The 26,490-nt window shown below is 48.0% G+C and overlaps 1 protein-coding gene across 2 annotated transcripts in view; it reads right to left on the minus strand.

Moving 5' to 3' along the window:
* Positions 1 to 26,490, minus strand: part of DAAM2 (dishevelled associated activator of morphogenesis 2) — a 115,548-nt gene that overhangs the window by 47,423 nt on the left and 41,635 nt on the right. For both annotated transcript variants that reach the window (XM_011944273.1, XM_011944265.1), the window contains exon 2: positions 14 to 237. In XM_011944273.1, the coding sequence (XP_011799663.1) occupies positions 14 to 181 (168 nt within the window). In that variant the 5' untranslated portion in view covers positions 182 to 237. The remainder of the gene's footprint in view (positions 1 to 13; positions 238 to 26,490) is intronic.

Consider the following 26,490-nt stretch of genomic DNA (forward strand, 5'->3'; position numbering starts at 1 on the left):
CCCTCTCACTGACCACCAGCTCTGCAAAGCGGATGTTGAGCTCCTCTGCATTTGGGATGGGGCTGGAGAACTCCATGAACTGCAGAGGGTGGTTGTCCCGGAGGTTGATTTCAGGGATGTCACTGCCCCCGAAGCAGCACAGGAAACCCAGGCCATGGCGGCTCCTCTTGCGGGGGGCCATGGTCACTGCAGGCCAGGGGGTGTCAGCAGGCAGATGCCCTAGGTCCTCATTGTGATCTGGACAGGAGGAGATAACACAGGGTAGTCAGGCATCAGTCAGATAGGCTGAGCAGCGGTCACTCTGCCTTCATAACCTCTGTCCCACAGGCTACCAGGAGCCCTCAACCCAATAGAAAAGCCCCCCGGCCCTTCCTCCCACAGCATCCCTCTGTTCCCTCCAGCTCTTTCCACCTAGAGGTATTTACGTATCCTCCCCACCATGCCCTCTGAGTGTTACCTGGCAAGACACTTTCACATTCCCCTTCCTTGCCCTCAGAGAAGGACAAAGGCTGGGGTCACTGGATGTGACTTCCATGTGGCCAGAGCTGACTTTCCATGAATGTGCAGATGGGATCCTACTCCCTGTCTTAAGATCAGCTTCCAGCAAGGCTCATTTACTCACTTGATTCATTTCCAGGTCTGGGGATAACTGATTTAAAGGCATGGTCCAATGTGGAGGAAAGGGTTGAAGAAGGCTGGCAGAGGGAACAGTGAGCTAATGATGTGGCATAGCTTCTAGAGCCTGGGTCTCCAGAGGAGGAGAGGACGGAAGGCTACAGAGGCTTGTAGAGTTTTCTGCTCAGTCTTCTGTACCCAGGCATGTTTGGATGAATGTGAAATAGCAACAGGCAGTGGTTCACTGATCCTTCTAGAAGGAGGTGGCCAGTTGTCCTCAGAGAGTTACCCAGGGGAGTCAGAGTGAAGCCTGGGTACAGAAACAGGACTGATCATTGGAATGGTATTTGACATCTGCTCAGATTTTTGGAAGAAATCTGCTCAGATTTTCTTTTCACACCAACCAAGAAGAGAGGACACTGTTCTGTCCAGAGACCAGAACTAATGGACACTTAACAGCTGAGTAGTCATTGGAACAGAAAGGGTTAAGTCTTTGGCTCACCCCTAGGAAAGCCTAGGTCAATGATGACCAGCTTGAGAAAGAACACTACCCCTGTCACTGATGCCACATGGCCTCTAGATCAACTCAGTCCAACAACCAGGACACAGGCCTCCTGAGAGTCAGAGCCATCCTCAACCACTGGTTCCTGACAACCTAGGGGGGTTCAGTAGAGAGGCCACAGCTTATGCACCAAACTGCTACCCAGCCAGATTCTCCCCATCCCATACTTACAGATCTTAATTTTTTTGGACATAAATATGGAATTCTGTTTTTATCCCTGTTGAATATCATTGGTTTGCAGTCAAGATACTTTAGAATTTTGATTCTTAGCTATTTCTCCTGGACTCAGATTATTAACAGATGAGAATGCCTCTGTAGTCATCACGCACATCATTGCTAAAAATGTTGACCACATCAAGGACACAGACCCTAATGACACAACAAGCTGATCTAGGAATGCCAGGGAACTTTCATCAATACGCTCAGGGAACAGTCCTTCAACCAGCTCTAAATCTATGTAACTATGCGCTCATCTAGCCCTCTTTTCTAAAAGTCTACATGAGAGATTTCTCCTAAAGCCCTGTAGAACTCAAGATATGCTAAATCTATGACACTCCTTTGAACCAAGCTCTAGAATCTTATCAAAAGAGAGAACAAGAAAAATGTGGCATAATTTGTTCCTAGGGAGCTCGGGGTAACTTCTGGAGAACACTGCTTTATTTCCTAAGTCCTAGCTAATAATTTAGTATAATCTCATCTGGCCTCTCACACATCATGCTCTATTTTAACTGTCATTCTAGAATTTTTTTTACCAGCTCTATTTTATTTTTCTTTATAAAGTTTGTGACAGACTTTTTAATAGGCCCAGAAAAGCCTCAAATAATACATAATGGAAGATTGCCCTTGTATTATTGGTTATCTTTTTGCTACTGGTTCTCATAAATATAGTGAGGGCTCCTAGAGGGCAGGGGCTGTGTCTCCTGCTTCTTTGACAGCCATCCCCATTTCTGTAGCCCATAAAAGCCTTGTGCTTCGTGGGGAGTCAATAAATATTTCTTGACCAATTGGGAAATGACCTGTTCTCATGGAATAGGAGGAAAGAGGGGTCCTTATTAATCAGTCAAAAAATATTGATGGAAATCTCAGCTACTAGCAATTGATAAGCACTCAAGAACCTTTGTAAGGAAAAAGAGAACTGTCCTAGAGGCTGAGGGAGGAGAAGCAGCCAGCAGGCCAGCACAGCAATCCAGGGACATGGTAGCAAAGACCTGGAGTAGACTAGCATTAGAGTAAAACTGAGAGGAAGAGGGACTTTGGGGTTCCCCTGGGACTTGATAGCCAATGGCAAAGAGTGGGTAAGACAAAGCCCTGGTCTCTGACCATTAGGGTTAGTAAAGCACCAACTCTGCAGGCAGGTAGGGGTGGAATCCCTGGGGGTGCCCTGCCCATTGTCAAGTGTGGAATAATCACATGGAATGCAGACCAGATCCTCTTGATTCCATCAGCCTCCAAAACGCAGCTGCAGCTGGCAAGCAAGACTGCTTTGTTCGGGGCACAAGGCATGGGAAGGGAGCTCCGAGAGGCAGTGGGGAGGCTGGGCTGACAGCATCACGGGGTTCTAGGGAGGGACAAGGAGAACGTGTGACCCCTCTTCCTGCCTTTACTTCCCCAGCTTCTTGTTCCCTAGTCTCCCTCTTAACTTTCTTGGCTCTACCAGAGGAAGCAGGCATGGGGGCAGGGGTGGCATATAGCTGGTACACCTTGGCACAGTCTTACATCAGCTGTTCACAGCCATGATTGCTCTGACTGGCCAAAGCCTGTGCCATACCTGTTGTTAAATATTAGAGCATCTCCCCTGACCTCAGGAGAGGAGAAGTAGATACAGACCCTGCGAACAGGAAGGACCATCCCCTGAGAGAAGGACCTCGTGAACTCAGGGGGCTGCTGCATATGTGTCTTTTTGAGGGGCTGTGTTGTGTGACAGCTCCCAAGTATGTTTATGTTCCTGAGGACAATGCCCTCCCAACCAAACCCTAGGTCTTTCCTTGCCTCCCTTTTTTGTTGTTGTTGTTTTTTGTTTTGTTTTGTTTTGAGGTGGAGTCTCGCTCTGTCGCCCAGTCTGGAGTAGAGTGGCGCAATCTTGGCTCACTGCAAGCTCCGCCTCCTGGGTTCATACCATCCTCCTGCCTCAGCCTCCCGAGTAGCTGGGACTACAGGCACCCACCACCACGCTTGGCTAATTTTTTGTATTTTTAGTAGAGATGAGGTTTCACTGTGTTAACCAGGATGGTCTCGATCTCCTGACCTCGTGATCTGCCCGTCTTAGCCTCCCAAAGTGCTGGGATTACAGGTGTGAGCCACCGCGCGCGGCCCTCTTGCCTCCCTTTCTTAAGGCCCCATCTGAACATCCAAGACTAAAATCACAGGCTCTCTGCTGAAAGAGGCCTCAGAAATCATGTCACTTCATGGTAGAGATCCAAAAACTGAGGCCCAAAGAGGAACTGTCTTATCTGAGGTCACAGGCCTAGGAACAAAGATGGGATTAAAACCCAGGACTCCAGCAGCCAGGCTGTGGTCCGGTCACTGCCCCAGCAGACTTTGTCTTCCCCGTCAATGGGCCTTTTTTCTTACCTTGCCTTCAGCTCCCCCATAGCCACAGCCTCCCTCCGCTAGAGCAGATCAGTCTCTACAGCTTAGTTTAGAAATCCCTCTGGAGAGCAGCAGAGGTTTACAGAAGCTCCAAAGGCCGCCGCCACCGCCTCCTCATCAGTAGGAGCTGCTTCCATCGTCTGAACCCTAATTCCTGACCTGCTCCTGCTCTGACACCTCTTTCACTCCAGCTTCCTAGTGGCAGGGCGGGGTGCGGAGCAGAGGATTTGAAGTCAGGAGACCGGGATTTCCCCACCTTTGTTTTCTCAGCTGGTGCTGGTGAGTACTCTTCACCTCTCGAAGCCCCAGTTTTCTCATCTGTGACGCCCTGATCACAGGATCTTCCTCACTGGGTTTCAGTGAGGTATACAGAAAGCAAGAGAAGTGAAATGCCTGGAGCACACTGGGCGACAATAGAGGAAGCGCTATCCTGCAGCAGGCCTCCATTCCCATCATCGCCAGCAATGTGAGACTCGCCCTGCCCACAGCCTGCAACCCTCAGCGCTTCTCCAGGCAACGATGGGGTGACCAAGGCCTGGCATTCTGGGAATTTGCCTGGCCAGATTTATGAAGTCACCCGGCTCTGCCTTCCTCTAGGCCAGAGGAGCTGGGCTTTTCCCTGGGCTCTGAGCTATCTCTAGGTAGAAAGATAAGCAAATCTTCATCACTGGCCCTGGACAGGGAGAGGAGAAAGTGAAGTGGCCACAGGAATTCATTTCTGCAAAATCTCTTTAGAAAAGGAACAACGAAGTTTCCAGAAGGAGAACTGAGAAGCAATTTGGAGAAGAGGGGATGTAAAGACAGAAGGAAACCCATTGGACTTGAACTCAGGCCAGAGAGATTTCAGCTGCCCCCACCTCCACCCACTTTTCTCTCCATGAAAACTTCCCCAGTGCCAGCAGCTCCCTGCCCTCCACATCCTGTCTCCTTGCTCCCTCCCTTCTTCCTGTGGGGACAAGTTCTCCTCAGGACTCTTAGTCCCCAAGCACAGACCAACTGGCCTAAGACACCAAACCATAGGTCACAGCCAGTTAAGCAATGCCTCCCGTGGCTCCAGCCTGACTGCACCCATCACCGTCACAGTCCCTCTAGTTGTAGCAAAAGCACATTGCCTGTCCCATTTCTGTCACTCACCAGCAGGGGTTCAGCAGGCCATGGTGTTAGTCTCTCTGGGCCTCAGTTTCCTTTCTGTGCAATGGCAGGGTTTGACCGAAGACCTCCAAGGACTTTACCAGCTCTGACCTTTCACACTGCCTGCGCAATCCTATTCCCAAAGGCCTCCCAAGGGGCTCTCCTCTGCCTGTACTGAGCACTTCCCCCACATTGCTCTCCGAGCCAGGAAGGACTTCCTACCACTTGAGCTCATTCCTTCCATTTGGTTGGTAAAGATGCAATCCTAGCCCTTACCCTCAAACCCTAACCCCTAGCCACTGCAACACACCAGCTTTTACATTTCAGGACTTCAAAAGTCCCATATCATCAGTGTTTATCCCTCAGTCTTAATAGAAGCAGAATAATACTAATACTTGAGACTTTCCTATGTGCCAGAAACTGACTGTGTCGACATTTTATTCCCCCAACAACTCTCTGAGATAGTTGGCTTCATTTTAAAGAACTTATGGAGAAAAAACCCAAAAATGCAAAAACAAAAACAAAAGCCACAAAAACTGTGGTTCAGAGTGCTTAAGTAGCTTGCCTAAGGTCACACAGCTAGTTAGGGACATAGCTAGGATTCAAACCCAGGACTGTCTGACTCTAAAGCAGTAAGCTACTAAGCCATAAGGCACATGTCCAGAAAGTATCCTAAGCTGAGATCTGCTCAGAGTTTTCTCAAATGTTATACAGATTGATATTCAATAATTCGTGATTCTGCATTTCCTGTGAGCTGGGCCAGGTGTTTTCACAGCTGGGCAATCTCATTTCAGCTTCACAATGACCTTGTGAGGTGGTTATTATCCCCTCTTACAGATAAAAATATTGAGGCTTCAGGAGCTGTTACATGGCTTGGTCTATGACACCCAGCTGTGAAGAGACAGAGCTAGGACTCACAAGTAAGTATTCTCACTCTAAGCCTAGTGGTCTTGTCACAGAACCAAAGCTGACTCATGAACCCCTCCTCTAGCTCTTGAGGACAATACTATTGCTTTGGGACATTCAAATTGCCTCCTATCAAACTGCCTCTTTTCCTACCTTTAGACACAGGGGTAACAGGACAAGGACATGGTATTGACTATCTCTCCCTGACCACTTCCAAGGTACCTACTGGAAACCAGGTACTATACTGATAATTTTCTGCATTATCTCATCTATTCTCCCAACCCTACAATGATATCATGATCCCTTCTTACTGATGATGACATTAAGAGTCTCAAAGGTCAGGCAAGTTGCCCAAAGACCAAGTTTTAGAAGTGAAAGGGCTGGGTTTGAGGACAGTAGTGTCTCATTCAAACGAATGTGCTTTTCACCAGCTTCTAGCCATGTGTTAACCATTGACCTGTGGTGAGCACCCAGGAGTAAACAAGATGTGATTCCTTTCCTAAAGGTCTCCTTCTAGTGGGGGAGCAAGGGGAGTCCAGACAGTGACAACAAAGAGAGAGTGAGGTGTTTGGGCAGCCCTGAGAAGGGGGACCTGGTCCAGCCTGGGGTTTAGGGGGTAAAGGGGAAGTCAGGGCAGGCTTCCAGGAGGAATGGACTTTGAGCCAGCCTTGAAAGAGAGGAGAGAATCAAGGAAGGGTACAAGAGGAGGGAAAAGGCACTCCAGGCAAGGAAAACGGCATAAGCAGAGGCACAGAAGGAAGAGCATGGCATGTGTGAGCCCAGAGTCTTGATCAGCGGCTTCATCCTTTGCTGGCTAAATCAACAGGCAAAGCAAATGGAAAGGGTATGCGAGTATCCTAGTTTGATGGCAGAGCTGCAAGCATGCTGGGGAGCCTGCTCCTTTGCCCTTCTCTCCCCACCAGGTCCCCTGGGGCTGGGGCTGCGGCTGGGGCTGGGAATGGGGCCCAGAGCTTCCCAGAGCTGCTGCATGGAACATAAGGAATGTAAACAATTTCCTGCTCCACAGGCGGACATTGCTCCCTATACGCGGACCCTCCACGTGCCATGTGCTGCTGGGAGTCACCCAGGAAAGGGCCCCAAGCCCAGCTTGGGGCCTGGCTCCCAAAGGAAGAATCTATGCTTTTCCATCCCATGTCCCAAATGACACTATCAGACCCTCTGCCCACCCATCTCCCCACTGCCCACCTACACCACACCTGCTTCCACCCCAAGCCTCTGCAGACCATCTCCTCAAGCTGGCGGACAGCAAGCAGGCCTGGAGGTTCCTCTTAGCTCTAATCCATCCACTTCCTCCCTGAAGCTGCTGAATTACTATCGCCCAACTCTACCCGACACATTCGGTTGAATTCTGTTCAATTGCCATCAACTCTAACCAGGTGACTTTAAACAAGTTACTTGGCCTCTCTGAGCCTCAGTTTCTTCAGCCATAAAACAGGGGAAATATAATAGTACATAATTCATAGGGCTGTCAGGAGGATTAAATTAGTTAACATTTGTAAAGCATTTGGAATATAGCCTAGTAAAAGTAAAGACTATTAATAGCTATACAGATAAGCTGCTGTTCTACTTGTGAAGATACCTGAATGTTGACGGTATTATAGAGAGTTTTCTTTCTGTAATTTCATCAGTTTTACATATTACTATAGGGCTTGGCAGATATTACAGGGGCCACGTTCAGCCCACAGACTGTTTTTGTAAACATAGTTTTATTGGAATAGTCATGCGCATTCATTTAAGTATTGTCTACAGCTACTACCATGCAACAGAGACCGCATGGCCCACAAAGCCAAAAACACTTACTATCTGGCCCCTTACAGAAAGGCTGCCAATTCCTGGATTACTGGATTGATTCCTATGCGACTGACAATATCCAATTATTTTTAGCCATAAAAACACCGATTTCATATGATTCCACATATCATACTGGCTCCTCACTTGTACTGTCTGACCCACTGAGAGTGCTGCCCTCTAAATCCAGTGATTCCAACCATAGTAAAGATATATTTATTGAGCACCTACCATGTTCGAGGTTTATCTCAAACTTTCATCTTCCCTTTTTACAGACGAAGGAACTTGAAGCTCAGAAGGACACTAGGTGTGAACCTAGGAACTCAAACCAGGTCTCCAGATGCCACTGTTGCCCTGAACAATCTGACTGACTTGTACTGTGAGCCTCAGGCAGGGCTGGGGGAGAAACAAGGAGCACTTTCAAAAATAAGCACACGCTGTTTCCAGGATTCGGGGAGCTTTTCTTAGCAGTCGTCTAAATTACAGTTTCCCCCTAGGCTCTGGGAAAGGCAAAGAAAGCAAAAGTAGATTCTCTCAGCCTCTGAGTCCCCTCTGTGCAGGCCTAGGGGTGGGAGACAGGGAGGCATCACTGAGACCCGAGAAGAGGAAGGAGAGAAAGGAACGTCTTTCCGGAAAAGTGAAACTGAAAATCCCTCAAAGTGACATTTCTCAAACTTGGGGGTGAGGGTGGGAGTTGAGGATTTTCCAACTGGTTTTCTCATTTTGAGAAATGATAAAGAGAATAAAGGTTTCTTTGACTCACTAGGGCACTAAACAAGCAGATGATAGTTCTCCAAGGTCATGGTCAAATATTCATTCATTCATTCATTCATCCACCCACCCACTGAGTAAATGCCATGTATAAAGCAACGTTCTGGGTGTCTTATATGAGCCTGACATCAGATCCTAGGATGTAAGGGAGGCAAGGAGGTGTGGCTCTAGGCCCTGGGACTGTAGGTGGGGAAGAGTGACTTCTGGCTGGGAGGATCTGGAACATTCACCAGAGGAACTGTCATCGAAGCTGGGCCTCAGAAGAAGGGAGGGCATCAGCACATGCCAGGGGCTCGGGGGGTGTCCAGGAAAGCATTCTCAACAAGTGGCATGCCAGAGTGAGAACCTGGCACGAACGACAGCCCAAATGAATGAGAAGCTCTACCAAGGTGGTTCCCACTGCACCTCTCAGGGCTCAAAGAGGTGCAGTGGGAACCAAAACGACAGCCAGAAAAAGGAGGGCGTTGAGTGCCAGGGGAAGAAGGAAGAAGCCATTGGAGAGTGTGTGGCTTGCGGCTGATTAGTTCCTTGGCTTATGGTAGAGGAGAGCATTTGTGAGGTCTGAAATTAGAAGACACATTTCTGGTGGCACTGTATGGGGTGGGAAGACAGGAGGGAGAAGTGGAAGAAGGGAAGAGTTAGGAGGCAAGTCTGTGCATCTGGGTAGAAGAGAATGAGACCCTGAACTGCCAAGAATAGAGAGGAAGAGGTGGATGCTGGTGGTGCCATGGAAGGGTGCGGGCACGTGAGTAAGAGGATGAGAGGCTGGACATACAGAGCAAGGACCTGGGCTGACGATGAACCTGGGGAGCATGGAGAGCTCTCTGGGCAATAGCTATGAAGTGAAAGAGAAGGAATTTTAGCGCCCATGTCTCTGCTACCCATTAGCACTGGAAGTCTGGGGCGCCTGGCCAAAGGGAAATCACCCTACACAGGAGAACCCAAGGCCTCGCCCCCCCTGCTTCCAGAAGCCAAGCCCCTCCTCTGGCTCACACAGAAGGGGCTGCTGTTACTGAAAGGCGCAGGAAAGGAGCCTCCAGCTTTCCTCTGTGCTCCACTCCCAGCTCTCCCATCAGAGCAACCCATCACTGAGGCCTCAGCACCGTTCCACAGCCCAGGACTGGGAGAAGCCCCCACTGGCTGCTATTCCTGATCCTCTCTCCCAGGGTCCCAGCACAAAAAGCATTCTGTCACTCTTGAGGGAAAGACCTCGAGGTTCTGTCAGGCCAACTCTGCCCTAGAAACCCAGTGGGGCCTGTGCACATGGCCCCACCTGGCCCCTGGGGCTGTGCCTTCTGCAGTACAAGGTGACCTTCCTGCCTTTCTACAGAAAGGCCCCTGCTCCTGCCTCAGGACCCACAGGCACAGTCCATCTCCTCTGGGAGGGCAGACTGGGATGGGGCAGTGACTAAAGGGTAACTAGGGGGTAGGATGGGAGCTGAGCCAACCCCTGAAAGGCAAATGTCATTGAAAATACAGATCCAGGGTGACTCCTTTCCTCCTCCTAAATTTTGTGTGTACAATTTCACCACTTTATTCATTCTTTCAAACAAAACTTTGTCGGGTCCCTAAGTACCGTGCTCTGAGCTGTGAAAATGTATAATAAACATGAGTTCAGTCTGGTTGGGAAGGGAGACAAATAAATATAATAAAGTGTGGACATGGTTATGATAAGGGAAGTACAAAGGTTTGAGTCTGAGGAATGTCTGCAGGAACTGCATCCCAGCGGGGGTTCTGGTCCACCCTAAACCCTCTGCTCATAAACATGGTTTAGAGGGGACATCGTAGAGTGGAATGAGGGCTGGGAATACTCAGAGATGCTACCAAAGATCAAGAACAGAAGTCCAACCAAGGGTTATTGATGCCATAGGAGATTGCAAGCACCTCAGGCAAGGGAACATGAGTACTTTGGGCCTCGTCTGTAAATGAGCCGGTCAAACTACGTATTGTCTAGGAGTTTCTTCTACCCCTGTCACTAGGATCTGTGTCAGACAGTACATGAGGTGTTAAATGATGCTGTTTGAATTGAATCCTATCCCATGAGCTCCCTAAAGGAGCTCATTCATTCATCTGCTCATTCATTCATCCAACTATCGTTGATTTTTAGCACCTACTCTATGCCCGGCACTGCTCTCGGGGCTAGGCACATGCAGGTAAACTCATCAGACACGGCTCCTGCCCTCACAGAGCTGTTGTCTCCTGAGCTCAGAGTCCCTTTTGTCCTTTGTCTTCAATCCCTAATGCCCCATCCTGTGAATGATTCTCGCCACCTTTTTCTAAAATGCCTCGGATGCATTTGTTTCATTCCCAAACACCAGGCTCCAGATCAGTCCCACATGATCTCATGCTGAGACCCCTGCCAACCTCTCTCATTTCCCCCTTTCCCAGTTACCCTGCAAACAGCTCTCTGAATGATGTGCTTCTAGACTTATTCTGCATTCCTAGGTTCAGCTGAATTGACAGCAGCCTAGGGCCCTGGGTGGATAAGAACAGGGTACTCACAGCCTGGGCCACGCTTCAGAAATTTATTAGAGGCAGATGAGATGGCAAAGAGGACTAGGAATGGGAGCCGTGAAAGAGGACTAGGAATGGGAGTTTTCAGGACAAAGCATTAGGAGGGATGTGGATTGAGTGCGGTCCAGGAGGGACCCTGAGTCCTTGTGCACTGGACAGGCAAGCACAGGAGATGCTCACTAAAAGGGAGGAGAGAGGGAGGAGAAGACAGAAGACATGAATGCATGTTTTCGACTCTCTGGGTGAAGAGGTGGGAGTGGTATGTGTGTGTCTTTACGCATGTGTGGTATGTATTTATGTGTATATGTGGTATGGTGTATGTTTATGTATGTGTAGGTAGTATATGCGTGGTATGTGTGCTTGGTGTATGTGCACATGTGGTATATGTGTATGTGGTGTGGTACGTATATTTGTGGTATGTGTGCGGTGTGTGTGGTGAGTGTGTGGTGAGTGTGGTGGTGGGGAATGTGTATGTGTGGTGTGTATATGTGTGGTATGTGTGGTGTGTGTAGGTAGGGTATGTATATATGTGGTATGTGCATGTAGTTGGTGTACCTGCACATATGGTGTGTGTATATGTATGTGAGGTGTGGTATGTATATGTGACATGTGGTGTGTGTAGGTAGGGTATGTATATATGTGGTATGTGCATGTAGTTGGTGTACGTGCATGTATGGTGTGTGTATATGTATGTGAGGTGTGGTATGTATATGTGACACGTGGTCTGTGTAGTATGTGTGGTATGTGATGTGTGCATGCATGTAAATGGTGTGTGTGGTGTATGTTTATGTGTGGTGTGTTTAATGTGTATGTGTGCACGGTATGTGTATACATGGTATAGTGTGTGTATGTGTGGTGTGTATGTGTCGTATGTGTGTGGCATGTGTGGTGGGGTACGTGTATGTGTCATATGTATAGGCAGTATATGTGCATGTGTGGTGTGATATGGTATGTATGTGTGATGTGTGTAGGGTGTGGGCACACAGTATGTGTGTAGATAGGGTATGTGCATGTGTGGTGTGTGTGGCATATGTGTATGTGAGCTGTGTAACAGAGATATGTTCATATGTAATGCGTGTGTGTAGATGGGGTTTATATGCATGTGGTATGTGTCTGAGGTGTGTGTATGCATGGTGTGATATGGTATGTGTGTTATTTGTGGTATGTTTGTGTAGTGTGCGTGGTGTGCATGTAGATGAGGTGTGTATGTGGCATGTGTGTGAGTGGCATATATGTATGTATGGTGTGTAGGTGGTATATGTTCTTATGTGGTATGTGTATAGTGGGGCTGTGTCTGTGGTGTGTGTATATATGGTGTGATGTGGTATGTATATTTGTGGTATGTTTGTGTAGTGTATGTGGTGTGTATGTAGATGGGGTGTGTGTGTGGTGTGTGTACTGGATGTGTGGTGTATGTCTGTGGTGTGTGTGTTGTGTGTGTTCAGGTATCATATGTGTGGTGTGTGTATATATGTATGTGTGTGTGGTGTATGTGTGGCGTGTATGTGTAGTATGTGTGTAGCATGTATGTAAGTGGGGTATGTGTATGTTTGGTGTGTGTAGGTGGCATATGTACATGTGTGGTGTGTGTATGTGTGGTGTGATATGGTATGTATGTGTGATATGTGTGTGGTGTGCACAGGCAGAGTATATGTGTGTGTGTGTAGGTGGTGTGTGGTATATATGTGTGTATGTATGTTTGGTATATGTATCTGCTGTGGTGTATGCATTGTGTAGTATGTGTATGTGTGGTACATATGTGTGGTGTGTGTGTAGGTTGTGTGCACATGTGGTGTGTATACATGTGTATGCATGGTGTGTGACATGTGTATTGTGGTGTATATACGTGGTATGTGTATGGCATTTGTAGGGGTGGGATATGGGAATATGGGTATGTGTGGGGGGTGTGTGTGTGATATGTGTATATGTGGTGTTTATGTGTGGAATGTGTGATGAGGTTTGTGTACATGTGGTGTTTGTGGTGTACATGTGGTGTATATGTGTGGTATGTGTATGTAGGTGTGTGCAGGTTGTGTGTGTGGTGTGTATATGTGTATGTGTGGTCTATGTGGTATGTGTATGCTGTGTGTGTGCTGTATGTGTAGATGGGGTTTGTGTGTGTGGTATATGTGTGCTGTGGTATATGTGTAGTATGTGCAGTGTGTGTGATATGTGTATGTGTGACAGGGTATGTTTAGGTAGTGTGTGTGCATGTGTGATGAGTGTATATGTGCATGTGGGGTGTGTATGTGATGTGTGTGTGGTGTGCCAATGTCTGGTATATACACACGGTATATGTGTGATGTGTGTGTAGATGGGGTTTGTGCATGTGCAGTGTGTGTGATGTGTATGGGATATGTATGTGTGGTGTATACACATGGTATCTGTGATGTGTGTATAGATGGGGTTTGTGTATGTGTGGTGTGTCTGTGGTGTGTATGTGTGATATGTGTGTAATGTGGTATGTGTATGTGTGGATGTGTGTAGATGGTTTATGTGCATGTGTGGTATGTGTGTGTGTGGTGTGTGTAGTGTGTGAGATGGGGTTTGAGTACATGTGGTATGTGTGTGGTATATGTATGTGTGGTAAGGGTGTAGGTGATGTATATGTGCATGTGTGGTGTATGTATATGTGTGTGTGTGGTGTATATATGTGTGGTGGGGGGCGTAGGTGATGTATATGTGCATGTATAGTGTGCATATGTGTGTTCATCTCCAAAAAGCAAAGACACATGCTTGTACCGACTTCAAAGTCTAAGTAGAAAGAAGACCCAGGCAACTCCCCAAAGTATATGAGCAGAAGAAACAGTAAGATCACTGGAAATCAGCCCTCATGCCAATTTCTGATCAGCCCGCTCTTTGTTTATAAAGGAGTTGCCCAAGCATAATATTTAGCAAATGTTACTGTTCAGAAGGCAATGTCTTTCCTTCTTTTTCCCATGAACCATACTATGGCCTGGGAGCACAGACCCATTCAAAGGATGCTTACATCCACCATAGACCAGAGACTGAATATCCACACATGCATCTCATTTAATCTTACAACCCCGAGAGGTCAGAATTTTTGCCTGATGAGGACCCTGAGGTTCAAAACCAGGAGACGATGCCCAAACTAGGGCTCTTCCTGTAACACACTGTCACATTCCAACCCAGTTTCAATTTAGCTCTGGGTGGTGTGTGTGTATGTGTGTGTGTCCAGCAGGTGTAACTGGGTTCCCCCTGGGTGTATACTACAATGGGGCATACCTCCCCACAACCCCCTGCCTCTGCTATTTGAAATCAGGGTGGTAGGTTTTAGCTACATCCCCATTGAGCTTGAAATAGAAAAAGCAAGCTGCTGACAATAATGTATCCCAAACTATTCCATGATCCACACTTTAAAACATAAATATTTCACACATTTCTAGAAAAGATAATGCTAGTATTTATTAAAAGCTAGGCTAGGTTCAAAATTTTATACCTATTATTTAAGGATGCCAGCATCCTGCAAAAGCAGTAATATGATCTCCATTTTTACATATAGGAAAAGTAAGGCTCAGAGAAAATCAGTAACTTGCCCAAGTTAGTAAAGTTGATAAAACACGTGACGTCAGTCTGACTGATTCCAACATTCAGATACAGCCTATCCACTGCAAGCAGAACACAGCTCGTAAACGGCAGCATCACTGTACACCGCAGGCATCCCCACAGCCATAGCACCTCCTGTGGTGCACTTCCCATCTCTTCCCCATCTCCCCATCCCAGCTCACAGGAAAGAACACAGTGCTTGCATAACGAAACCCTGTCCCTAGTCACAGACGGCAATTGGGCCCCATCGTCTCACCACACACTTAGTCACAGAAAGGTCTAGGCTGTCCCACCTTCAGGATTGGCCTCTTGGGCATGCGAGCTGGGCACACTCAGAAGGGCCCTGTGCTTGGTTTAAAGCTCTGCTGTTGCTGTCTCGAAACTTTTAATAATTTTTGAACAAGGAGTCCCGCGTTTTCATTTTGTGCTGGGCCCACAAATCATGCAGCTGGCCCTGCCCATCTTCTCCAGCAGCCAGCACAGGCAGCCTTTCCCAGGAAGAGTGGCCTGGCTGGCCACTCCCTGTGTGTTTCCAAAAATGTTACCCACAGTCCCTGAATGGTCAGGATGGAACAGAGACAAGTTACTTTACTCTGGGGTGGCTTCCTGTTCAAGTGGCCTCGATCTACATCTCCATAACTGCTGGACTACTCCCCACCCTGATCTTTCTTCCCCATCACACCCAACTCCTCCACTCCACACTCCCTGGTTTCCAGGCACGGTATCCCACTCATTCCTCCTTAAATGCACCATTGCTCAAGGGACTGAAATTCCTAGAGGGCAGGGACATTTTTATCTCCAACTCCCCCCACAGTGCTCTTTCCATACACACAGCAGGAAGTTGATAAGAGTTAAAGGATTAAATGAATTGCTACAATGTTATCTGTCAATTAAAAAAAAGTTTTTAAAAATTGGTATGATAAAAAGTAAATTGCTTTATTTTCTGAATTCTTGACCCTATCAATTATAAGACATATCATCAATGTGATGACATGACATTAAGCATACACAAAGCTTGTACATCCTTCTGAAATTAAACAATAAAAGCAGGAGAATATTTTAGCTTTGAAACATAGTAAAGAATAGACTTGCTCGTTCTGCATGTGGATTCTCAACATTACCCCTCACCACAATCTCAAGCCCACCTCACCTGCTTCCTCCCCCTCTTCTCTCATCCATCCCCACTGCAGATCCCACCTTCCTCAAGCAGTCTTCCTAACCACTCCAATCTACCTGCATTCTCCTAAATAAACTCAAAGCACTTTTTGTCTGCTGTTTATGGGACATTTCATTGTATACTACCTCGTGGCACTTTACGTTATTTAATATCTTGTATTCATTGTTTTTTAATTTATTTTTTTAAGACGGAATCTCTGTTGCCCAAGCTGGAGAGAGGTGGCAGAGTCTCAGCTCACTGCAACCTCCACCTCCCAGGTTCAAGCAATTCTCCTGCCTCAGCCTACCAAGTAGCTGAGTTTACAGGCGCCCACCACCACGCCTGGCAAATTTTTTGTATTTTTAGTAGAGACGGGGTTTCATCATGTTGGCCAGGCTGGTCTCCAACTCCTGACCTCAAGTGATCCACCCGCCTCGGCGTCCCAAAGTGCTAGGATTCTACACATGAGCCACCGCACCTGGCCACATTTATGTTTTTTATACCAATTAACTTCTCCCCCATCTAGACTCTGAGCCCACAAGAATAGCTCCTGGCGCAGTGGAATGTGTGCAGCAGGTCCTCAGTCCTCGGTGAGCTCTTCCTGAAGGAACGACATCTAACAGCAGTGTGTGGGGAGAGGCAGCATGAAGAAAGTGGTTAACACCCCAGGAATGAACCTTCATGGCCCACCCAGTGACTCAGGTCCTTCAACTGGTGAAGGCATCCAGGCCTTGGCCAGGTACCCTCAATAGGTGTCTCAAGTGACCCTCAGCAAGTGGCAAAGGAATGCTTCTTTATAAACCTGCATGGTTAAATCAGGCCTTGGAATTCTCAGATAAATGCAGGATGTTTTCATTTGTTTGTTTCATTTCTGTTTTTAATTTCCCCCTCCTTCCTGTCAACAAAAGGCATCTTGCATGTAAAAGGTATGAGATATCTTTCCTCTCTGTGCTTTGAGGGATGCTTTCTCTGACGGAAATGAGGCTCTGGCTCCAGGACTCCAGGCTACAGAAGCTGAGATTTCCTCTAAGAACACAGGCCAATCCTCAAGCCCTGAGAACAGTCCTTGAATGGACTTCCCATTTCTAAATTGTCTCTTTTCAACCCAGATATCCTTGCAAGCTCTACCCTGATTACTGCCACTGAAGGGATCCCCCTCCTCAATGCCCAGTGTTGAAGCCACTTACTCACCTCATCCTGGAAAGTGCACTGCTGTGTGTCGCCTCTTTCCACCCTGTCACCCCTTCAGAACCTTTTCTCAGTTCTCCCTCCTCAAGTTGTGAACAATAAGAAATCTGATGCACCTGCCCCAAGAACTCCACGCTCTCTCTAGCCTCTGGTGCAGCCGAAGCCACTCAGGTCAGAGCTCCTCCCAGTAATCCCTCCAAGTAGAGGCCCTCCCTCTGGAGCCCCCCCCCAGAACCCCTCCCCCTGGAGTTCCTCCCCCTAGGATCCCCTCCCCACCCTTCCCCAAGGAGTTCCTGCCCCCCTGGAACCTCTTCCCCTGGAGTCCCTCCTCCCAGAGCCCCTCCCCCTGAAGCCCCTCCCCTGGAACCCCGCCCCTGGAACCTCTCAGCTGAAACACCTGGCAAGCCTCACTTCCTGCTAGAAGCCTTCCCGGCCACCCTTCCTCCTCCTCAGCATCCTGTGTTTCTCCCATAATTGAACATCAGGCAGATCTATTGTTTCCTGAATTACAGTCACTCTCCCTGGGCTGTGATCTCCTTAGGTCAGGGACAGTGTCACACAGTGAAATGGGCACCCTGGTGCCCAGCACAGAGCCTGGCACATAGTAGTAGACCAGGGCTTTGCCAAGACCCTGGATGTCTGGCCTTCTCCTGTATCCTCTCCCCTCCAAAACTCCCCTCCATCTCCTTCCTTCAGACTAATTCAGCAATGGTCACTCCAAACTTCTCCTTTCCCTCATCTCCAGCTCCATATTTCCAACGATCTACATTTCCATTCAGATGCGTTGATGCTAGTGCCACCAACTTCCCCTACAACTGACCTCTCCTTTCCTTCCCCATTGGACCACCCCGAACTTCAAAGACAGAGAAGCATCTTTAACTCTTCCTTTGTCTGAAATACTGCTATATGCCAGGCATCTTATATGTACTATCTCACTGAATTCTCACAAGAAACTCTGAAATGTGGGTATTAGCATCCCGATTTTAAGGATAAGGAAACCGATGTTCAGTGAAGTGAAGCAACCTTCCCAAAGGTCACAAGCCCAAAACTGACTGAGCCAGGATTAGAGGCAGGTTCTGACCTAGCTGTCTTTTTATTTTATTTTTTAATTTTCATTTATTTATTTTATTTATTTATTTATTTTTGAGACTCTATTGCCCAGGCTGGAGTGCTGTGGCGTGATCTTGGTACACTGCAACCTCTGCCTCAGCCTCTCAAGTAGCTGGGACTATAGCCACGTACCCATCACACCTGGCTAATTTTTGAATTTTGTATAGAGACAGGGTTTCCCCATGTCGCCCAGGCTGGTATTGAACTCCTGGCCTCCAGTGATCTGCCTGCCTCAGCCTCCCAAAGTGTTGGGATTGTGAGTGTGAGCCACTGTGCCTGGCCATGACCCAGCTGTCTTAAACTCCCATTCTTCTCCCCCAACACACAGGTACTCCCGTACCCACACACAGTTCTCTATTTTATAGATTATCCAGTCTTCATATCCAGTCTACTGGGTTCTACTTTAAAAATGCTTCCTGCATCAAGTCTGTGCTCACCTGTGTGAACACTGGACTCCCCTCACTGGCCTCTGGGAGGCTGGTTATGCAGAGCCTCCTGCGATTTGCTGGCAGCGTGGGCTCACCTCATACTGCTCTGTGAGCCTGCACATGCTCTAAGCTTGGAACCATTTCTCTCAGGCATTGTCCTTTCTTGCCAGCTTGGCTGACCTCCAGCCCAGGCTGAGGCTGACCCCTTTCTTCTGGACTCCATCTGCACCCTTCTAATTCCTCCTTTTGGCTTCAGGTCCTGAGCTTGGTTCTCAGGTCAGAACCACTCAACAGACTACCTGCTTAAACAATATCCTGGGTTTCCCAGCTCTCTTCTCTCAACTTAATTCCTGTTTTTTCCACTTTCAACAGAACATCTCAAACTAAGTGCACCTTTTGAGTCCACCTAGTGCACTGCCGAAAGATGCAGATTCCAGGGCCTTGCCCTCAGAGTTTCTAAGTAAGCAGATCTGGGAGGAAGAACTAGGAATCCGCATTTTAACAAGTTCCCCAGGTGATCTGGATGCAGGCAATTTAATTTACTGCCATTTCTCTTTCCTCTTTTTTTGACAGAATTTTTACAAACCTTTTTAACAATTCACACCTTCTATCCAAAGTTATGAGCAGATCCCTCAGGTTTTCCTGCCTGGCTGCAAAGTAGAATCACAGGGCATTTAAAAAAAAAAAAAAAAAAGCAATAAAACACGATGCCTGGACCCAGCCTGAACCAATTAAAACCATCTCTGTGGGAGAAGGGAGAGGGTGAGCCACTAGGGTGAGCAGTTCATTGTGGTTTGCCCAAGATCGCCCTAATTTTAAAACTGAAAGTGCCAACCAGGCACGGTGGCTCACACCTGTAATCCCAGCACTTCGGGAGGCCAAGGTGGTTGGATCACTTGAGGTCAGGAGTTGGAGACCAGCCTGGCCAACATGGTGAAACCCCGTCTCTACTAAAAACACAAAAATTAGCCAGGTGTGGTAGTGTGTGCCTGTAATCTCAGCTACTCGGGAGGCAGAGGCAGGAGAATCACTTGAACACAGAAGGTGGAGGTTGCAGTGAGCCAAGATTGCACCACTGCACTCCAGCCTGCGTGACAGAGCAAGACTCCATCTCAAGAAAAAAAAAAAAGAAAGAAAGAAAAAAGAAAGTCCCATATCACAAGAACCTTCTCAGTCCCAGGCAGGCTCTAACAGTTGTAAAATCTCTCCAGGTGACACTAATTTGTAGGTAAGTTTACCAAACACTGGACTGCATCCAGGTAAGGCAAGGCCCCAACCAACCAGCCCTCTCCCTAGAATTCCCAAAAGTCAGAGCGCACCTGCATTTTGTTTTCATTGAGCGCAGTTATTTTAAAATTAGTCCCTAGGTCAGCAGCATCAGCATCACCTGGGAATTTGAAACGGTGGCGCCATCTTCAATAATAATCCACATCTACAATTTATCCACGTATCTTCTATGGACCATGCACCTCCTTGGGTACCTTATGTGTCCTCCTTCAACTCACAAGAAAAACATGAGGTCATTATTACTGTGATCTCTAGTTGACAAATGAAGACACTGAGCACCAGAGAGGCTGAGGGAACCAGGTGAGGTGAGACTGCTAGTTACTGGCAACACTGTGCCTAGAGCCCCGACATGCCCAACTCAACAGCCCCATGCTCCTCTCTCACCTGCAGATCTTCTGCAAATCCCTACCAGAAGGCATCCGGATGCATGGACTGACTTGAGTGAAGTGGTGACTAGGGAATTATCTGTCAGGCATGGGCTAGTGGTAGAGATGGTTAGAGGCTAGGAGGTCCATCCCACAGGGAGAGTGTAGGGCTGATCAGAGGGGGCCTGTTTTGATTCTGGTGCAGCAAACATTTACTGACAACCAACTAACTAGATGGCTTGAATATGCCATCTCATTAAATTCAGCAATAACTCTGTAAAATATATGGCATTGGGGTTTTGTAGGGGCCATACGTACAAGTTTCCCCTTCATGCTCAAGTTCAGGACCAATTGAGAAATAGACACATGAAGCCCCTGATAGAGGTCAAAATGGCATCTTTTTTTTTTTTTTTTTTTTTGAGATGGAGTTTCGCTCTTGTTGCCCAGGCTGGAGTGCAATGACGCGATCTCGGCTCACTGCAACCTCCTCCTCCCGCGTTCAAGCAATTCTCCTGTCTGTCTCAGCCTCCAGAGTAGCTAGGATTACAGGCGTGTGCCACCATGCCTGGCTAATTTTTGTATCTTTAGTAGAGACGGGGTTTCATCATATTGGTCAGCACTTTGGGAGGCCGAGGTGGGTGGATCACCTGAGGTCAGGAGTTCGAGAATAGCAGCTATGTTTCTGATAGAGTTGTTGGGAGGAAGTGGCTTTATCGGCCAAATGCACTCCTAATATTCCACTCATGAATGAGGCCAATTCACACATCCAATCACTGGCATAGGATGGGGAGCATGGACTTCCCCATAGGAGCAAGCTCCTGAGCTCATGGCCAAGAGCCGGCCAGATGCACCCACCCTGCAGGTGGCAGATCCAAGAGAGACGGGGAGGCAGTTGGCAGGCCCAGCTCATACTTCTTTGAGAGTCACCAGTTGGAGATGCCTTGGCTCTTCCCTTAAGGAAGTGATGGGGAGGGAGAAGCCTGAGAGTGGGCAGCAGGGTTCTCCACCCACATGCACATCAGAGCTACTCATGCCCCAGGCCCACTCCCAGAGATGTTGACTTAGTCCAAGAAGGGAGGGAGTGGGCATTAATATTTTGTAAAAGTTCCCCAGGTGATGCTAAGGTGCTGAGTACTGACAGCCACTCACAGAAGATCTCTTGGAAACCAGAAACCAGAACAGTGCCTCTAGAAGAGTTGGAATTGTTCCTATTTTACCACCAGGGAAACAAAGGCTCAGGAAACTTGAGTATCTTGCCCTATGTCCAGAGCTAGTAAATAGAATAGTAAGGCCGAGTAATGGCAGTTAACAAATGGGCTTTCCCCCAATTTAGGGTGGACTTGGAGATCTGCAGCCAGTTTGGAGCCAGATCAGCCAAACCAGCCATTCTCGAGCTTCATCCTGCATCAAAATTTCCTGGAGGGCTTGTTAAAATGCAGATTGCTGGGCCCCACCCCAGAGTTTCTGATTTAGAGAGAAAGTTCTGTAGCTATGAGAAGAGATGACAATGGGGCTTTGGAGTTAGGCATACCTGGGTTCTAGGTACAGCTTTGCCATCAACTAACAATATGACCTTGCCTGGTTTACTTGACCTCTCTTGGGCTCAGTGTCTTCATTTGTCAACTAGAGATCACAGTAATAATGACCTTGCGTTTTTCTTGTGAGTTGAAGGACGACACATAAGGCACCCAGGGTGGTGCATGGCCCATAGTAGAAATGTGGATCAACTGTAGATGTCATTTTTGCTGCTGTTATTTAGGGATGACTTCTTTAAGAAGACTGGAAGGCTGGGGGAAGGTTTTAGATGCAGGCAAGAATACCAAGAGATAGAACACCAAAGTATGAATGAACTAAGTCTTAAAGGATGCAGCGACATGAGCCAAAATGGAGCCAAAGCAAGTGCGCAGAACTGAGAATGAGGGAATCTTGTGCAGAGAGGGGAGGTCTGCTGCGAATCTGGCTGGCAGAGGGGCTGGGATTTAAAGTCACCCAAAATAGAACTTCCTTCTCTCCAAGCTTGCAATCCATGTTTCCCCTCCTCCCCTTCTCTCTGGGCCACACTCCACATGCCTGTGTCCAGACTCATTTGTTAGAACTGTCCCCCCAACCACCCCACCCCCAACCCTGCCCTAGGGATTCAAGGAATCTTAGCAATGTCTCCAAGTTCTGGAGGAAAGGAAGAAGAATATAAGGGGGAAGCCCTCTCTGGACCTGTGTCTTTGTATGACTTCCCTCAGTTCCCCAGCCTCCCCTTCTCTCAAGACAGGGTCCTTCCAAGTCAGCATCAGCCTGGCCATCTCATTAGGGTGGGCACCAAGAGGGGCACCAACAGCCTTCTTCCAACCACTCAACCACAGAGTCCTCTCTGCATCTTCGCCAACCCATGCCCCTGCCTCTTTCATAGCCACACTCAATGCGTATCCCCTCAAGCCTTCCCTGATGAATCTCACTGGATGGCAAGAGTTCCTTCCTCCATATGTTTGTTCATTCATTCAGCCACTCATTCCACAAATGTTCTCTGAGCACCAACTCTGTGACCTGGCACCAATATGAAAAAAGGCACAGTCCCTGCCCTCCTGCAGGCTAAAGAAGAGAGCACTAGATTTGGAGCCCAGAGTTGGCAGCTCATATTGTCATAAGGAAAAAATAGAGCCCCAGCTCATGTTCATCAAGTCTCTTCTAACATGAGAAGAGATCTCCCAGCCACTGGTGAGACACAGTCTAATCTTCCTGCTCTCTCTTTTGCACACAGAAAATACATAAAATAAAACCTACTGTATCAGACATGGATAACACACTTCATGATCCCATGCTGTTCTCCACCCTGCAGACTTCAGAAATTTGCCTGAGTCTCAATGCATGCCATCGTCAGTCACTGCCTGGACCCCTATGTCCAGCATCTTACCTTATGACCATGTCAACCAGCATTTCTTGGCCTGTTCAGATATGCCAGGCACGAGAGATAAAGAGATGAACAAAATATATTCCTGAGCACCTGGAGCTCACAGTCTAGTGGGAGAGTCATGCACATAAACAGATAGTCATGACACAATGCAGGAAGCACACAGTGACCCAAGTAAGGCATTGTGGTATGGGTGGAAAGAGGCACCTGATACAGCTGGCTGTTGACAAGGAGGACACCAGGGAAGGCTTCCTGGAGAAGACAATGCCAGAGCTCCGTCTTAAGGGAAAGTGAGTCTGAAACTGAGCTTGTGCATTGGCTTGGCTCCTGTCACTTCAGGTCACCTTAATCACTTCTCATTGATTTTGCTCCCTTCCTTTCCCTGCCCTCCATCTCAGAATTCCCAGGGAATTGGAGCTTTTGGAAATGTGAATCCAAATGCATGTGGTGTGATTATGGCTGGATTTTCTCCTTCCTCTTATATACAGTCAATATTATAACACCAATAGCATGATGCTGATCATATAATAAAAGCTTAAAACATAAAGTGGGAGTTTATTTCACCCTATTTGTAGGTGGTGCCCAGATACCCCCTTGGCCTTTCAACTCCAGTGCATGTGAAGCCAGAGCCGTTTTCAAATGTCACACACGATCCTCAACAGCTACTAGCAGACAGAAAAGGGCAGGGCTTTGGCCAACTTGAGGACTGAGAGTCAGGGCTGTACCAGGCTCGGCAAACAGGAGATACAGCTGCAAATCAAAGGCCTCTTTCACTAGGGAAGCAGAGTGGAGTTGAAGGATGTCCACATCACACTTTTTCTCCAGTGCAGTCACCCAAACAGTTAGTGAAAAATCACAGTCAAAATGAGTGAAAAAAGAAGGATGTAGGTAGTCACGTGCATACAAATGGGGAAATTTGAAAACCAGCAAGCCCCTCTCTAAATCTGAAATGAGATATCCTATGACAGTATAAGAGGTATGCTCTTATATTTACCCCTGGTGGAGCCAACTGAAACCCATACCCATTTCTCTGGGGGATGCTGTACATTATTCAAGGCGCTACATCACATGTCACTGAGTGCTAAAGAACCATTACCCCAAGACTCGTTTCCGAGAAGCAGCAAAAGCCTTAGGCAGACAGGGCCAAGAATCCACAATTTTTAGATTCTAAACTTGGCTCTGCCACTAACAAGCTGCAAGACTTTGGGAAAGCTGCTTGACTTCTCTAAGCCTTATCTCCTTCATCTGTAGAGACTATGACAGGACCTAACCCCAAGGTAGTGGTGAGGACTGAGTGAGAATTCAGACATAGCACTGCTTGTCAGATACAGAGCATTTCACAAGGAAAATATTTAAAAAATTTCCCAACATATTTGCCTCTGGAAAATGCCAGTGTTTCATTTTTCCTTTTCTTTTTTTCTCGTACAATTCTAATATCAGAGCTACGCCAGGACCTTGTTTTCCCTGGGAAAAGAAGACTGATCGCTTCCAGAACAAAATGGTGCATAGAGGGAGGAACAGTTGATACGAGGCAATGATGTCTTCTCTAGACAGGACAGGGCAATGGAAAACCTTTACAGTCCATGCGCAGTGGCTCAAGCCTGTAATCCCAGAACTTTGGGAGGCCGAGGCAGGTGGATCACTTGAAGTCAGGAGTTCAAGACAAACTGGGCCAACATGGTGAAACTCTGTCTCTAATAAAAATACAAAAAAAAAAAAAAATTAGCCAGGTGTGGCTTGTAATCTCAGCTACTTGGGAAGCTGAGGCAGAAGAATCACTTGAACCTGAGAGGCAGAGGTTGTAGTGAGCTGAGATCGCAGGACTGCATTCCAGCCTGGGCGACAGAGCGAGACTCCTTCAAGGAGGAGGGAAGGGAAGGAGGAGGGAAGGGAAGGAGGAGGGAAGGGAAGGAGGAGGGAAGGGAAGGAGAAGGAGAAGGAGGAGGAGGAGAAGGAAGAGGAGAAAGAGGAGGAGAGGGAGGAGAAGGAGGAGGAGAGGGAGGAGAAGGAGGAGGAGAGGGAAGAGAAGGAGGAGAGGGAGGAGAAGGAGGAGGAGAGGTAGGAGAAGGAGGAGGAGGAGGAGGAGGAGAAGGAGAAGAAGAAAGAAAAAGAAGAAGAAAAAGAAAATCTTTCCAGTACTAGGAGGAAAAGAAAGTAAATGCCCAGGATTCCACTTCCTTCCCCACCTCTAGATAAGAGAGGAGTGGGGTGGTTTGCAGTGTCATTAGAAATACCCAATGACTTGGAGAATTTCAGAATGGGGTGCAGGGTTGGGGAAAGGTCACGCTCCTTGGAGAAACCCTGCCTAAGCCCAGTTCTGAGCAAATATGGCTGGTGACAGCTGAGAAAATTACCTGGGGGCTGCCCTCGGGCCCACCCATTTAGAACCCTCACATCCCAGAGCAGCCACTGGACACTTGGGCCCTCCAGGAGTGGGTGGACGTTCTGCTGAGCCAGGGGCCTGAGGAAGCCCTAAGCTTCAGCAGTGGGTGCCAAGTCTACCCTCAGAGGCCCCGGGGACAGGATGAGACCTGGCCCCTTCAATGGAGTTCAGCACAGAGGCCCAAGCAGCAGACAGCAAGGTACAGCTCCGTGGAGATCTGCAGAAACCCTGCAGTCCCCAGGCCCTTCCCTGTCACCATGAAAATACTGGCGCTTCCCCAGGAAGCCAGACCATACAGGGGAGGGGCACTGGGCGCTGTCCTCACAGGAAGTTTGAATTTCAACTTAATGGGACCTTACTCCAAAGCAACTCATTTAAATCAGAGACTAAAGTACCTTTATTTTTCACACTAAGTTTTTCATTGCAAATTATCCATTATAAGAATCAATTACTTTTTCCTGCACAGCTGAGTGTCATTATTCCTTTTTCACCACCAGTTTAGTAAGTTTTCAATAAATATAAGCTGCTATTATGTCATCATCATCATCACCACCAAGTGGGTTATTCCCAGATAGACAAAAGGAAGGGAAGACGAGGACAAGAGCAAAACATAGTCCCACTTTTGTTTCAGATCTGAGTCCTCGGAGGGCTCAGGGAGGCTGGCTGGCATAGGAGGAGAAGGGAGACGGGCAGCCTCTAGGACCCCCTCACTGGGGAGTTCAACCTCTCCTTATTCAACACAAACTAGTCAAGCCCCACTTTCATCCAGGTTTAACTGCAACTGATCTGTTGGCCCCTCTACCCTTTCCTCACCAAGGGAGCTGCAGAAGAGTGAGCACCAGTGCACCTGCCCCCCTAGTGTACCCCAGTACACCTGTTCCCCCAGTGCACCTACTGCTGCAGTACACCTGTCCCTGGAGTGTACCTGTCCCCACAGTGTACCTGCCACCCCAATATGCCTGCCTCCCCAGTGCACCTACTCTGCACTGCACCTGCCCCCTCAGTACACCTGCCTCCCCAGTGCACCTACCCCCCAGTGCTCCTGTCCCCACAGTGCACCTGCCCCCTAGTGCACCTGTCCCTCAGCATGCCTGCCCCCCAGGCCACGGACCTGGACTGTTCAGGTGGGGTCTTACAAGCCTCTTGATCTTCCCACCCATTTACTGTCTTTGTGGCCCTGGCAGTAACACACAGAAGAGCCAGAACT

The sequence above is a fragment of the Colobus angolensis genome, unplaced genomic scaffold (assembly GCF_000951035.1).
Source record: "Colobus angolensis palliatus isolate OR3802 unplaced genomic scaffold, Cang.pa_1.0 Scaffold105, whole genome shotgun sequence".
NCBI lineage: Eukaryota > Metazoa > Chordata > Mammalia > Primates > Cercopithecidae > Colobus > Colobus angolensis.